Genomic DNA, 15725 nt, shown 5'->3' with positions numbered 1-15725 from the left:
ACACCTGAACATCAGCAGGAGAGGACTCTTTAAAGTAGAGACACTACATACTGATATACACCTGAACATCAGCAGGAGAGGACTCTTTAAAGTAGAGACACTACATACTGATATACTCCTGAACATCAGCAGGAGAGGACTCTTTAAAGTAGAGACACTACATACTGATATAAACCTGAACATCAGCAGGAGAGGACTCTTTAAAGTAGAGTCACTACATACTGATATACACCTGAACATCAGCAGGAGAGGACTCTTTAAAGTAGAGACACTACACACTGATATACACCTGAACATCAGCAGGAGAGGACTCTTTAAAGCAGGTAATGGCATCCCCAAATCTATCGCCACAAAATCGAAAAGCACATTAAATATGATTGTTGGTTTTACCAATATATATTTCCCTTCTTCTGAGCTTTAGGAAATCCCTCCTAAAGCACACAGCAGTTTGTAGATACTTTTACCATGAACTGTTTTTCAAGAAAAGTGATCTAAAATATATAAAAAAAGGTATTTTCAGACCCCTCGCTGTCTGTTGAATGATATTCATAGAAATGCCCAGTATCAATCATTTAAAGCAGACATGGCATGTTGAGAGTTCTTCCTCAAAATCCACCAAATCTCAGCCCTTCATCTCTCAGCGAGTCGTGGATCCATCAAACATCATGAATATCTGATGGTGTACATCCTGAGGGATTCAGTCTGATCGCTACAGAGACTCTGCCAGGAACGCCTCGCTCCATTCGGATTTCAGAAATCTTTCCAGGACTCAGAGAGATAATTCTCTTACAGGGATCATCACTCAAATTAAAAATTAATGTTGCGCCAGCGCTGGATGTCTTTACTCTGAATATTGATGAGTAAGAACGTCTCTCCCTGAGCCAGACAAACCTGGAGCGAGTGAAAAGGACTTTCAGACTGATGAAAAACTTGAGCAAGTAATTGATTGGGGATTTACTAAACTCTAATAATTTAATCAAGTGTTATCAAAATTAAGAACCAATGCATTTGTTTACCCGGGCCAGGTTGTAGCTTGAAAAGTCATATTGGTTATAATGCTATAAAGCAGTGGTTACCAACCTTTTTAAGCCCAAGATCGCAGACCTCGGCCTAGGTGAAAGGTGAGATCTACCTATTGCAGAATTGAGTGAAAAAGACGGCCCAGGCAATGCTTCCAATTTGAGGCCTTTTATATCTGGCTAATTGCATCTGAATTACTGTTACAATGAAGGCTCCATAATCAGCTCACGGCATATAGGCAGGGGTAAAGTGCTATTGGGGGGCGGACCTCACCTCCTCTAGGGGGTCCTCACCTCCTCTAGGGGGGTCCGGGGGGATGCTCCCCCGGGAAGATTTTTTTTTAAATATTGAAGTTGAAAGCATCAATCTGGTGCACTTTGAGAGCAACATGAAGAGATCTATGGATACCTCTCTCAGCACCCATATGAAACAGAACTGTAAACAGATTTTCTTTTTCTTTATGGATATTTTACAAATCACTCCCCTTTTAAACTGTATTCTTGTTTTACTGACATACTGTATAGTAGGCTATTTCATACCTGTTTTTCATGTATTCTCTTATTGTTTGTATAACTATAATGATCATATGAAGGTGTGCTGCGGAAATAATCTTTTGAATAATTTGTGACAAAACCGTTCTAAACACTCAGAGAGTCCTTTAGCTCACCTGAGCCCCTCAGTCTGACAGGAGAGGACTCTCCTCCAGCTTGTTGTGGTAACAGCTCCTTATGTCCGTTAGTTAGTTAGTGCAGATAGCTAACCAGATGCTAACATCACGGTCCCCGCTAGCACCGGTCCCTCTCTCTCCCTCTCTCCGTCCCTCTCTCCCTCTCTCTATCACACTAAATGCGCTATTGCCACACACACACACAGAGCCGAGTTTGAATGACACAAGCACACGTGTATTTCCATGCAACTCTCTGATTGGTGTGGTGTCTTGCCTCTGTTGCGTTCAGTGAACACGGGAAATTACAGTCCTGCCGTTGTCTCTTGTGTCATGATGAGGTTCACGTAAAGCACGGTTAATGTATTATATTATTGAAGTGTCTCAAATATACGTTAATCAAGGGGCACCTGCTAACGGGGTGGTGGATGATAGGTTTACATCTAAAAACGTATTTTTCAAACATTATCTTAATTTAATTTTTCTTTCTTTTGTTACTTTTTTTTTTAACGGTCTGCGATCTACCCGCACCACACTCGCGATCGACCGGTCGATCGCGATCGACTGGTTGGCGACCACTGCTATAAAGGAACAACAGCAAGGTCACATGACTTCATGTCACCACCGCTAAGCTAAAGGCGGCTAATGTTGGGATATAAAGGAACTACAGCACGGTCACATGACTTCACGTCACCACCGCTAAGCTAAAGGCGGCTAATGTTGGGCTATAAAGGAACTACAGCACGGTCACATGACTTCACGTCACCACCGCTAAGCTAAAGGCGGCTAATGTTGGGCTATAAAGGAACTACAGCACGGTCACATGACTTGACGTCACCACCGCTAAGCTAAAGGTGGCTAATGTTGGGCTATAAAGGAACTACAGCCCGGTCACATGACTTCACGTCACCACCGCTAAGCTAAAGGAGGCTAATGTTGGGCTATAAAGGAACTACAGCACGGTCACATGACCTCACGTCACCACTGCTAGGCTAAAGGAGGCTAATGTTGGGCTATAAAGGAACTACAGCACGGTCACATGACTTCACGTCACCACCGCTAAGCTAAAGGAGGCTAATGTTGGGCTATAAAGGAACTACAGCACGGTCACATGACTTCACGTCACCACCGCTAAGCTAAAGGAGGCTAATGTTGGGCTATAAAGGAACTACAGCACGGTCACATGACCTCACGTCACCACTGCTAGGCTAAAGGAGGCTAATGTTGGGCTATAAAGGAACTACAGCAAGGTCACATGACTTCACGTCACCACCGCTAAGCTAAAGGAGGCTAATGTTGGGCTATAAAGGAACTACAGCACGGTCACATGACCTCACGTCACCACTGCTAGGCTAAAGGAGGCTAATGTTGGGCTATAAAGGAACTACAGCAAGGTCACATGACTTCACGTCACCACTGCTAGGCTAAAGGAGGCTAATGTTGGGCTATAAAGGAACTACAGCAAGGTCACATGACTTCACGTCACCACCGTTAAGCTAAAGGCGGCTAATGTTGGACGTGATGTAGTTAAGTTGTCTCATTTAGGCATTTGTTAGCAACTGATGGTTCTAAATTCACCAGTGGGTACATACTGAGTATTTACTGTCAAAAACACCATCAAAAACCATTGCCTTACAGTCTTTTTGACAGGAAGTACCTCATGTGTGAACTATAGAGAGCTGAAGTCCCTCATGTCCGGATATCCTCCATGGGACCTTATTTCTGAAAAAATATGTATTGAAGTCAATGGCGAGAGACAAATTATCTTTCGATCCCGTTTGAATTGTGCCACGAATTACACATATGATGATTGTCAATCTTAAAAAATAATTTCCAAGTAAAAAAAGTCACTGTTTGTCGTAAAACTGTTGAAATATAAGGCTGTGAAAAATTATCTTTTAAATTGACAATCATCATATGTGTAATTCGTGGCACTATTCAAACGGGATCAAAAGATCATTTCTCTCTCGCCATTGACTTCAATACATATTTTTTGTCCCATGGTGGATCACCGGAAAGGGAGGGGCTTCGGCTCTCTATGGCAGATGCATTTTTTGTATTATAAACCCAGCCCACACTGCCCACTTTGAGGGCCGATACACTAATGCCTGTTGTTAATGTGAATAATGCCTCTTAGTTTACAGAATCCAGGGAGTAAATAATTTAGTTTAGGTCATTTGCAAAAGTCACAGACAAAAATACAAAGTTTGTTTGGGTTTGGAGTCGATTGATTAACAATTCTAGAAATATTCCAAGGAAAATCATTTAGACAGGTAAAACAGATCCTTGCCTTTATATATATCTTTCAAATTCTTGTTTCATATCAACTTGCTTCCACAGTGGTTGATAACCTTACATAAACACACCAAGCCAATGAGAGCTGAACAAAAATAGGACATTGATATATCTTTGATGCCGTGTGTAATCTGTCTTTCTTCCTTTTTCTTTTTCAGGGACGATTGTTTATCAGCTCACGCCTCAGAATTATTGCCTTGGTCCCAATCTGCATTCAAGTCTTTGGTTTCCTTTTAAAATATCAATCACAAGCGCTAGATTGTTCCGAAAAAAAATATAATCATGTTTTTTCCCATCTTCCTCTGTCCTGTCTGCATGCTTATTATCAGAAGCATATATTATGTTGCTCACAATCTGTCCATTTGCAGTCAACAGGCTTTTCAATCTTGCCTTCTTTTTTTTAATCAAAACTTTTAATGACAACAGTAACAAACCTGGTAGTCCCTTAGGGCCGGCGATGTTCCAGGAAACCATGAAAACTGTTTTGCTTTTATAAGAGTATCCGCTGTTTTTAGATTGGACGTTGCCTACGTTTATGTCCTGTTTGATTTGAAAGAAAACAACCCTATGATTACATTCCATTTATATCCAACGTGACTAACAATAAATGCAATCTATCATGAAGAAACAAACTCAAAAGCTACAATCCTGCAGGTGCACTACAAACCCAACCACATAAGTGCTACTGCATTAGCTTTAATTGAAGCCAAATCCTTTGTAAGTGCTACGTACAGAACATTTGGTCCTTTTTTTGTATGTAATTATCTGTAAAGCTTCTATTACTATAGTTAATTTTACATTTATAAACATGGCTTTTTATGTAACTCACAGTTCACCAACCATTGGAAAGCTCTGAGAGAACACTGTGGTTGGGTTTTTGTTCCAGAACACGTTCGGACACACATTGTTCTGTATTAGATGACTCAGTTTGGACAGGACTGAGCGTAAGGAGGTGCGATTAACCTGTTATTTCAGGGACTAGATCTCATGTCTTTAACGGCAGACGCTACCTCCATGTTCAAAGGACTGCCAGATATGTTCGTGGATGATAGCAATCTAACTGTGCTAATCTGTAGATCGGGGAAATTAGATTGTTGTTGTGGTTTTTAATAAAAAACTTGTTATAGAGCTGAGCAGTTGGTGTGATGACGAGCTTCGACCCTTCCCCCGTGAACTGAGTGTCCTCTTTACCCTTCCGTTGGCACTCCCACTACAGATGATGTCAGCCCATTAAATGTCCATTAAAAGCCTCATTGATATGGGTGAGAAAGGGCATGCTATAAATAAATACCTTACTAGAAGGCGGTGACCTTTAGCAGCTGCAGTAATTGTGATGGGAGCCGAAGAACTCTGTTATTTGTGTCTTGTATGAAACCGAAAGTCAACATTGATTTTTTTTGCAGTAGCCGATGTGCGCAAAGCGTGGTTAAGTATTTAAAGTCCCACGTATAACCTATAGTCAAAGTTGAGTTATTGTAACTAACATAAGCAGAGTGACCCGTAGCTTGAATCCCCCATGAAACCTAAAGTCAACATAGACTTGTATTTTTTGCTGATGTAGTCCAGGTGCGTAATTTACGTTGTTTGTTTCCAATGTCAAACCAAAACGATGTGAAAAGGTTACATTTTGTTACGTTACAACCATCAGCCAATTCAATCCAATAGCTTTATTAGCATGATCATAATTAGATACAGCGTTGCTAAAGCTCTGTATAGTTGAAACATCTATATATAAATACTAGGGCCGGGACTTTAACGCGTTAATTAAGATTAATTAATTACACAAAAATTAACGCGTTAAAAAAATTAACGCATTTTAATCGCACTTATTTTTGCACCGCGGAACGTTTCTCACTGGATGAGTTTCAGGGGTACCGATTATACTGGAGCACCAACTAACGTTCATGACTTCAAACAACAACAAACCACAGTGAACAATAGTCAAACATGAACGAAGAAGCTGATGAGACCGCTTTGGTTGGCCCCGTGGATGGGACATTTTGTTTTAAAAAACGGACGGATGGAAGCGTCGATAAGAGCACGGTTGTTTGCAAATTATGCAAAAAGGAATTTGCATATCACCGCAGCACATCAAGCCTCAAGTACCACCTCAATGCAAAACATATAGCAGCTAGCGTGGAAGCTAGCGTGGACGTTAGCCCGACTCCGAGTACAAGGACCCACACCCAATTCGCGTTGATCAAACAGTGGCCTATGCAACAGAGAGGTTTTATTTTTCATCAGGATATTGGAAGAATAGGAGGGATTGAGGTCAATCACTGGCACTTTTTTTATTTTATTTGAAATGGTACAGTACACTTTATGTTGAACTATTTATTATGTTGTTGGTGCAACTGGCACTTTATGTTGAACTGTTTATTGTTTAAGGTTATTGAGAGAGTTGGACTGAAATGTATTAGATTTTTTAAATCAACTGTTGGTAAATCAACAAAGTCTATTATGGCCTCTGAAGCAACAGAGAGATGTTTTCTAATAGTCAGGGTTTCCAATGTTCTGAATGTACTTGAAAGTATTGTGTTTTACTTAAAAATAAAATGTTATAGTTTACAGAAGGTCTACCTACCTATAGGCTACCTGAATCTCTGAAATGTACTATATTCCTAAATATGCTATTGCTACACTTTATGGCAAAAATTGCACTTTTCTGTTGGTCTTGGTTAAGGACCACCTTGAAAAAAATAAACAATGTTTTGTTGCTTAAGCTTATGTATTCAGTCATTATTCAATGGTATACTAAAATCCATGTGAAAAAAATTGCTTCTCACTGTTCTCAGGTCAAATATTTATATGTGATTAAAAATGCGATTAATTAATTACAAAGCCTGTAATTAATTAGATACATTTTTTTAATCGAGTCTCGGCCCTAATAAATACATATTCGAAACAAACTGCTAAAATCTGAACTTAAGCAAGAACAACATTTTTTTTGTTTTTTTGTAGCTTTTCCTTCCTTGTGTTCCTTGTGAACACAAGGAAGGAAAATGCATATATTACATGAATAATAAGAACAAATTATAAAAAGATGTTGGATGTGATTTCCCTAACTCATAAACGTAACTCTTTCATAACTGATGCTGTGCGCCTGGTCGACTACTGGTCGCTGCATTTTGCCTCTTTTTAATGCATTAATGAAAACAATAAAAGGTCCGATACCATTTGAAACTCTTACATAAGGTTAGTCTCATAGAAAGGAATGAGGAGGCTGTGATTTGTTGGGATAAAGTGAGGCACACAATGTCTAACGCAAGTTCCTCTAGACGTCAAATGTTCAATCTTAATGTTGGAGATTGTTGATGATGTTGGTGATGTTGTTAATGATGTCAAGACTTATGTCTTGAATATTGTTGTATTGTTTTAAGTGTCGGACCCCAGGAAGAGTAGCTTTTGTCAAGAGCAAAAGCTAATGGCTAAATAAACAAAAACATAAAATCTATCAGTGGCGGCCGGCCCATAGGGACACTAGGGGCGCCGCCCCCCCTCTTCCCACATGTTTGATTGTCATTAAAAATTTATAAATAAAAAATATATTTAAAAAAGATTAAAACATTTTATTTTTATTTTTAATGAACAAAGTAAATATTATATAGTTGGTATCAGTAAAATGTATAATCTACAATAAAGTCTCGTTTAAAATTGTTTTACGATGTCTAAAGTTACTGATAAGTCACATGTTTCCTGCCTGGCCGCAGCGTGTATCATTACCCTCTCTCGTCCGGGCGGTAGAAAGGAGTCCTCAGCCAGAGCAGCTGCAGCCAACAAGCTGACTGTTGCTATCTGTAAACTATGCCGCCGAAACATAATTTCAGCCAATCAGCGTCGTCAGATCTGATGCTCACAGGGCGGCAATTTCAGCGCCCGATGCCGTCTGTGAGTTGTTTGGACTCGTATCCAAGGTGACGCTATAGTAGTTGATGAGGATGGCTGCGTCTGCAGGTGGAGACGGGTGCTAGTGGATCGCCGGAGCTGTAGATTAACAGCATGCTTATTGTAGTTGTAAACTTTGAGTTGCGCGCGCTACTAACGAGACGCGTTACCATGGAAACCAAACAATGGTGTAGCTGTATTAAAGTCAGAGTGGAAACAGTCGTGAGTAAATGTGTATTTGTCAGAAATCGGGAGAAATGCGGAAGAAATATGACCCCGGGAGGAAACTGGGAGAGGGCAATGAAATCGGGAGTCTCCCGCGAAAATCGGGAGGGTTGGTAAGTATGACACACACACACACACACACACACACACACACACACACACACACACACACACACACACACACACACACACACACACACACACACACACACACACACACACACACACACACTGTACTGTCTATCTCCCGACAGTATGGGTGGAATCAAGATGGACGGAAACAACTCCTAGGTTTGATAATTTAATCAAATCCAAATAGGTTGTTAACCTTAGAAGAAAAAAGGACAACAACAATACAACAATTAGGATCACACATATCCCATACAACTTAAATCAAATTCAATATAATAATCACACTTACTAGTGGCCTCTCCTGATTCCTCAATCTCAATGACGTTCATTTATGTATCCCCTCTACACATCAATAAACCCTGTGAAGCTCCACCCAGATTTACAGTATCACACACATAAACTGAACCCCATTAATTGAACCCTCATACACCCAGCACAAACATGAGTTTACAGCACACCTCCCACTTGGCACCCTGGTCGGATGACCCAAGGAGGCCACCAACCTAAATAACCTTGCTCTGGTGGTGGTGTCTGAGGAGGTTCTTCTCCTTAGTTCTCTACTTCGGAATCTTCCACGACCCCGAAGCCAGGTCCCCCCGCAGAGGCACAGGTTTGCCTTTTCTTTTGTCCAGGACTCTTGCCTCCCACTTTGCTTGACCCGTCGCTCGGCCTCTTCTAGTCAGCCATTTCTCTGCAGCTCACCGGACCCATGCGACCACTCCACATAGCCTAGCCAGACTGCTGAACCTCTCTGGTTTTACCAGGTTCACAACAGCAATGCTTCGAAACTTTCCTTCCGGTCTTCTCTCTGTCAAGACTGAAGCTTCTTCCCTTTCGGAGGTTTCTGGGGATCCACCAACCTTAACTAGGGACTCCTCAGCCTCTGCGTCCTTTCCACTGGTGTCGTCAGGGATAGGGGTTTTGGTTGACTGGGCTCTGGTGAGTATTGCCGAGAATGCTTTTCTTTGAAGCTTGCCCACACTTTCTCTGGCACCAGTTGCCACCTCAGCGGCCGACTTCATGGGCCATTCTTCTAGCGGCCTCACCAGGAACTCTGGTCCCCTCTGCCACTCTGAGCCCTCTCCCAGGTCTTCAGGAGTTGCTCCTTTTGTTACGATGTCGGCGATGTTAAGTGGCCCTGGGATCCACCACCAGTCTGCTACTGCTCCAGCTTGGACCTGCTCTGCAGTCCTCTGCCTCCCACTTTGGCCTGACCTGACCCATGGTTTGAGGGAGAAGCCTCCGGCGCTCAGGATCTCTTCTACCCCCTCTGTGATTTCCTCCAGTCTCTTTTGGTCATTGTGGGATGTTAAGATATCGTCCACATAACTGTCCTCCTCCAGGACCCTGCGTTCTTCCACCATATGCGCGAACCTGGGCAGCCGAGCAGTCTCCCTCATTGCCAACTGTGCGATGCACCCAGCGGGTCGGTCGCCAATATTTACCCTGGTGATGGCGTACTCACCGATGTCCTCTTCTGGGGTGTCTCTCCAGAGGAACCTGTGCAGGTGGACTTCGCGCTCTTTTAGCCAGACTGAGTTGTACATCTTTCGGATGTCTCCTAGGACTGCATGCTCTCCCGCCCTGAATCGGAGTAAGACCGATCTGATGGGGTTCAGCACATCCGGCCCCTTAAGCAGAAGGTCGTTCATGCTGACCCTCCTGAACTGTTGACTGCTGTTCCAGACCAGTCTCACTGGTGTCGTCACTGAGTGGGGGTTCGGCGCGACCATGTGGCTCACGTACCACACTGGTCCTCTCCAGCCGTCTATCATCTCCGTGGTGAGTTTTACTGCCGCGCCTCTCTCCACCATCTCGTGAATCTGACCTTTGTAGGCGGACTGCCACTCAGTTTCCTTCCTGAGCTGCTTCTCTGTTTTCAGGAAGGTGGCCTCCACTCCTCTTCTGTTGTTTGGAAGTGAGGCTGGGTCCTCGGTCCATGGGTAAGATGCGTCCCAGTGCGGAGTCAGGCAGTGTTCATCTTTGGCCATGTAGGACAGCCCCTCTTTAATCACTTCCAGCTCCCTTTCTTCTGCCAGGGTCATTTCCTTTCCTCCTGGCTGGCATGTCCCGCAGCGACACCCACCACACCTGGGTTCACAGGCCGCACCGATGCTGTCCCACTTCCACCGCTCGAGAACTTCTCTCCTTGTTGCAGTTGTATTCCTGGTCTCTGCCTTTACTTCCTGAGTCAGGCTCTTGGTCTCCTCTTCCCTCAGAATCTCAGGACTCTCAACTACTTCTCTGTACCCCACTGCAGCTGTCCTCATCGAGCGAGCGAAGTGCGTCTCAGACTGGTGCATTGCCACTTTTACATCCTCGAACAGACTGGGATGTGCTCCGCCCACGGTTTTACCCAGTGGGCCCTCCCATAAGACGAGGTCTCCAACTATCCTCAGTCTTTGTGGAGCGAGTCTCCCCTCTCTGTGACTGATGAGAAGCTCGACATGGTCTGGTCTCTTCAGTTCCTCCGTTGCAACCTCCGGAAAGAACCTCTTTAGCTGTTCAGGTCTGACACTCCGATGCACTTTAGCGATCTCCTCCAGGCCATAACAAACCAGCTTGTGAGCCCTCACAGTACCTTTGGGGGTCTTGACTCTTACTCGCAGGAGGTACCTCTTCGTCTTGACTGTCACGGTCATTCCTCCAACTCCATGCACAATCAGAGTGACTTCTTCTCTGCTCAGACCGAGCCTGTCAGCCGCTGCATGAGTGATGTAGTTGGTGTCTGATGCGAGGTCAATCAGAGCTCCGATCTTTTGCCCCGCGTTGGCAGTGACTTCCAAAAGCATCATGATGACAGGGTGCTCGGTCAGTCTATTTTCTTCCAGAAGTCCACCTTCATCCTTCCTAGCGCTCCTTGTCACTGAAGTCTTGTTGCTGTTACTGAAAGCTTTCATGATCTCCGCCGCCGCCTCTGGGGAACATTTGGACAAGGCTAGCTTTTGTTCTTCTGTTAGCTCCCTTACCCTCTCACTGCCTTTTCCAAGTTTCCCCTTTGGTAGCTGTTCCCATTTTGGACAGAGGAGGTAGTGGTGGTCCGAGGAGGTTCCCTCTTGGCAGTCTTCCCTGTTGCAGAGGAACCTGTCTGTGCACTCTTCTACCACGTCGTGACATCCAAGACAAACGCGGCATGCTCCTACCTTCTTCACAGCAGTCTTTCTCTCAGCCAAGCCAAACCCCTTGAACTTCTTGCAGAAGAATAATTTGTTATTGTGTTTCTCCTCTCCACACACGACGCACTCCCCTTCTGGAGTGTCCCTTCTGGTGGCTTTTGTGTAGGCATACTTCCTCTCGAACCTGTTTTGCGGCTTTTCCATTTTTTCAGATGTCTCTGTTATTTTCAGTTGTTCCAAGCTCTCTAGAATTTCTTCTTGCTCCTTCAGGAACTTCAGAAGCGCATTGAAATGGTTGACTGGGGTGACACCGTTTTCGGGCTTAGCCTTGAAGATGACCCACTCTCGCTTCACCTGGTCGGGCAGCTTGCTTTCTATAGACCTAATCATCAGCGGGTGGTTGATGGCTCCAGGGTTCCCGAGGTCTGTGAGGTCTGCCAAAGCCTTTTCCACAGCTTGGATGAGGTCTATCACCTTCCTCGGCTGGTCTCCTTTCACAGCTGGTATCTTCTCCAGTTCTGCGACGATCTGCAGTGCAATCGTGGACCTGTTCCCGTAACGGTTCTCCAGTACTCTGAACATGTCTTCGACTGTACTGTAGCTGGCCAATGTGACATCCTTTTTTACTTTCTCTTCCATGCTGTCTAGAAGCTGGAACTTCTTGACTTCAGGCGACCCGGACGGTTCTCCCTGCTTCTGCAAAGATTCCCAGTCCTTTTTCCAGCGGTGAAACTCCCTCATACTGCCACTGAACTTGGGAAGGCTTACCGGCTTGAGTCGTATCTTTGATATCGCTCCCATCGGGTTGTCTCTGGGTCCCGTGCCTGCCACGCCAGTAGTGTGCGCCTCTTCCACTGCTTTGTGCTGCGCTTTCATGAGTTCAAACCGTGCTTCTTCTGCTGCAATCTGAGCCTCGGCCAATTTAGAGCGTTGGGCCTGGTCTTGTCTTAGCTGAGCCAGGGCGAACTGGGCGCGCTCATCCTCTGCTGCGGTGCGTGCCAACTCTGCTGCACCGCGTGCTTTGTTAAACTCAGCTTCCTTTTGACGCTTGAGTGCATTTTTCCTTGTCTCCAGCTGGCGCACTATCTCTTCCACATCTGTTTTAGCAGTCTCAGGACCCCATCCCCTCCAGGTGCTGTGCACTTCTTTTAATTCCTTAATGAGTATTTCTAAATTATTTAGCTGCTTTTCGTAACTCTCATAGCTTACTAGGTCAATTTGTGTCGCTTCTGCCTCCTCATAGACCTTTTCAGCTTCCCCGACAGCAAACATCACTTTCCTTTCTCCATGCCTAGACCAAAGGTTTGCTTTAATCACTTCACTGATCTCTTCAAGCCTTTGGCTGGTTTCTCCATCCGTCTTTTCCACGTCTGCCCTCAGCTCTTCTGATACTTGGTCCTCGTCGCTATCAGCATTCAGAATTAATTTCATCAGGTATTCACTGTTGGCCTCTGTGACTTTGGTGGCGGCCTTGTGGACTTCACCATATTCTTTCATCAACTCCTCCTCTGACATAGTGTTCACCATCTTTGTTACTGAGTTCACCTTACGACCTAGAGCCACCTTCGCCCTCGTCCGCAGGTCTTTCAGATGCTTCACTGTTTCCTCCCCCTTAATCATCTCTCTGAATTTAAGGCTGAGTTTAGCTCAATCTGTCTTATCCTGGCTAGCTAGCTGGATACCTAGCTGGTTGGCTTCGTTTTCTAGCCAATAGCTTGGTGTCTTTGACTTGGATAGCTAGCTTGGTTTTGTATGCTAGCACCCTTCAGTGTGCTAGCTAGCTAGTTATTGTCTTCTTGCTGGTTAGCTTTGTTTCCTGGCAACCTTCAGTCTGCTGTCTAGCTACTGCTTCGTCTTTGCTATGCTACCGCTAGCTTCTTTGGCTAGATAGCGCCGAAAATAGCCTTGCCACTCACGTGTTCCGACCACGTTAGCTCCGCTAGCTTTGCTAGCCTCGGGCCTTCCCTTTCCGCCGACCGTTGCGACCACGGGGTTTCCTTGTCGTCCGGTCGTCAGCTCTACTTGCGGACCGGCGTCCCTCGGTGCTTCGCGAGCTCCGCTAGCTTCGCTAGCTTCGTTAGCTCCGCTAGCTTCGTTAGCTCCGCTCCGCTAGCTTCGACGGTCCTTGCTAGCTTTGCTAGCCTCGGGCATTCACTTCCCGCCGACCGTTGCTGTAGTCTATCTTCCTAGCTGTCTCTCGCCATCGGTTGAAACCTTTATTCCTCCCGATGCGGGTAGTTAACAACTGTACTGTCTATCTCCCGACAGTATGGGTGGAATCAAGATGGACGGAAACAACTCCTAGGTTTGATAATTTAATCAAATCCAAATAGGTTGTTAACCTTAGAAGAAAAAAGGACAACAACAATACAACAATTAGGATCACACATATCCCATACAACTTAAATCAAATTCAATATAATAATCACACTTACTAGTGGCCTCTCCTGATTCCTCAATCTCAATGACGTTCATTTATGTATCCCCTCTACACATCAATAAACCCTGTGAAGCTCCACCCAGATTTACAGTATCACACACATAAACTGAACCCCATTAATTGAACCCTCATACACTCAGCACAAACATGAGTTTACAGCACACACACACACACACACGTTCGTATTTAGTCTCCTGAGTTTAAATGGGAATTAAATCATTTGTCTTCCCAAAGCACCAGTGTTCTGCAGTTTGTGTGGGCCTACTGTACTGTTGCACAGTTTATGTAGAAACTATGTCCAGGACAAGATATTTGGAAGTTTTGGAAGATTCATAGATAACCACACTGAAGATTATGGATTATCTCATATTTTTAAGGCTCAATTTGTCCTCCCCCCCCTCCCCCCCCCCCCCCCCCCCCTCTAACATCACCAGAAGTCATAATTTAAGGGGTAATTTCTCAACATTTTCTTTCGGGGCAGCATCCCCCCGGACCCCCCTTGTATGGTTTGCACACCATTTCCATAGCCCCACCAACAATATTTTCCACCAGCCACCACTGAAATCTTTTACACTTACCTCAAGTTCCTTTGGGTACATTTAGCTCAGCAACAGGGTGAGCAAACAAATATCTACTTTCAAACTGAGGTAACACCATCGGCACTGAGCGGTTTATTTCCAGAGCTCTGCAGGACTCAGCCTGGATCTTTTACCTTCTGGCCTCATGTCTAACTGTATTTTAGGACTTCAATCTCCCTGGGTGTTTCGTCCCCTCTGCAGTCGGTGTTATCTGACCTTTGTCTCTGTCTTTTCAGGACACATGGTATCCCATTAGCACCGGGACACATGGCGGGGTCCCATGTTGGCATCAAAGCTCATTCTCTCTGACATAGTTAGTCTGAAAGGGGGGCAGCGGCGGGCTAATTGGAGCGGCGCTATTTCCAGCAGCTAGTGCTAGTTTTGGCCTTTCATCATGAGCAGGATCTAATGTCAGCTGACGAAAGAGACGTGTCTCGATGCTCGGAAAGAGGACGACCCTGTTTTTAGATCGCTGAGGATTGGCTGGGTCACTCTGCTGCCAGGAGGGAGATGGAAATGAAACTGATATTGTAAAGTTATTGGGGTTAGGTTCCCTAGATTATTGAATCACTCACTTAATCATTCTTTCAAGAAACAACTTTGTATCTGTAGTTTCTCAGCAGTAGAATTAGACCACGACCAGACTGAGACGAGACGCCAGAAACACGTCGTCCACTGTTAGAATAAACGATTCATTCCTGCCCTACATATCCGGTTTTACGCAATTAAAAGTATTAAGATTAGATGTAATTTATTAATCCAAATTTGGGAATTGTTTTAGTTGCCGCAGCATAAAATAAAACAAGGCATTGCACATAATAACAAATTAAAAGATTAGAAATAAACTATTCGACAAAATAAACAACTCAAAATAGAAATAAACCAGCATTAGAAAACACAAAACGCATCCCTTGCCTCTTCACATACTTATACCCATTTCTTTCCTGTTTTGATGCCAATAGCTGTGGTAGGAACAAAGCAACCATTGACAGATGATATGTAGATATAAGCAGTTTTAAATTACAATGAACTATATAATCAAGCTCAGCGCACATTTTCAAAAATATATGCTTTCCCTCACTCAGTCCAGTTTGATTGAATGTACTATAAGTCCAATATACCTTCAGTATTTAACACCAACATAAAGAGTTTTAGTAGATTGTTATTCCACTTACTTCGGTCTTACACTTAGGTCTTATGGTAAAATGGAGTTAATAGAAAGTGTATCTCCCTGCTGTTGCCGCTGCTAAAGCTTGACAAATACTTATATATAATAAGGTCTGCAGCTTGTACTGAAATCAGGGGATGAACTGAACAATCTGTGTGTTTGAGGAAGCGACTGCACACAATGAACACAGACCATACACGGT

The 15725-nt window shown here is 44.2% G+C and overlaps 1 protein-coding gene across 1 annotated transcript; it reads right to left on the bottom strand.

The window, feature by feature from the left end:
* Window positions 1–8377: 8377 nt before the first annotated feature.
* Window positions 8378–13923, bottom strand: LOC307029507 (uncharacterized protein). The gene is made up of 2 exons (XM_079665592.1): window positions 13773–13923; window positions 8378–13679 (listed from the first exon to the last, which is right to left on the bottom strand). The coding sequence occupies exon 2, from the start codon at window positions 12955–12957 to the stop codon at window positions 8920–8922; it is 4038 nt and encodes a 1345-aa protein (XP_079521718.1). The 5' UTR covers window positions 12958–13679; window positions 13773–13923; the 3' UTR covers window positions 8378–8919.
* Window positions 13924–15725: the final 1802 nt, after the last annotated feature.

This window comes from Notothenia rossii, assembly GCF_949606895.1.
Source record: "Notothenia rossii genome assembly, chromosome: 2".
NCBI lineage: Eukaryota > Metazoa > Chordata > Actinopteri > Perciformes > Nototheniidae > Notothenia > Notothenia rossii.
Note: the sequence above shows the minus strand (reverse complement) of the source record. Positions and strands in the feature narration are given on the sequence as shown.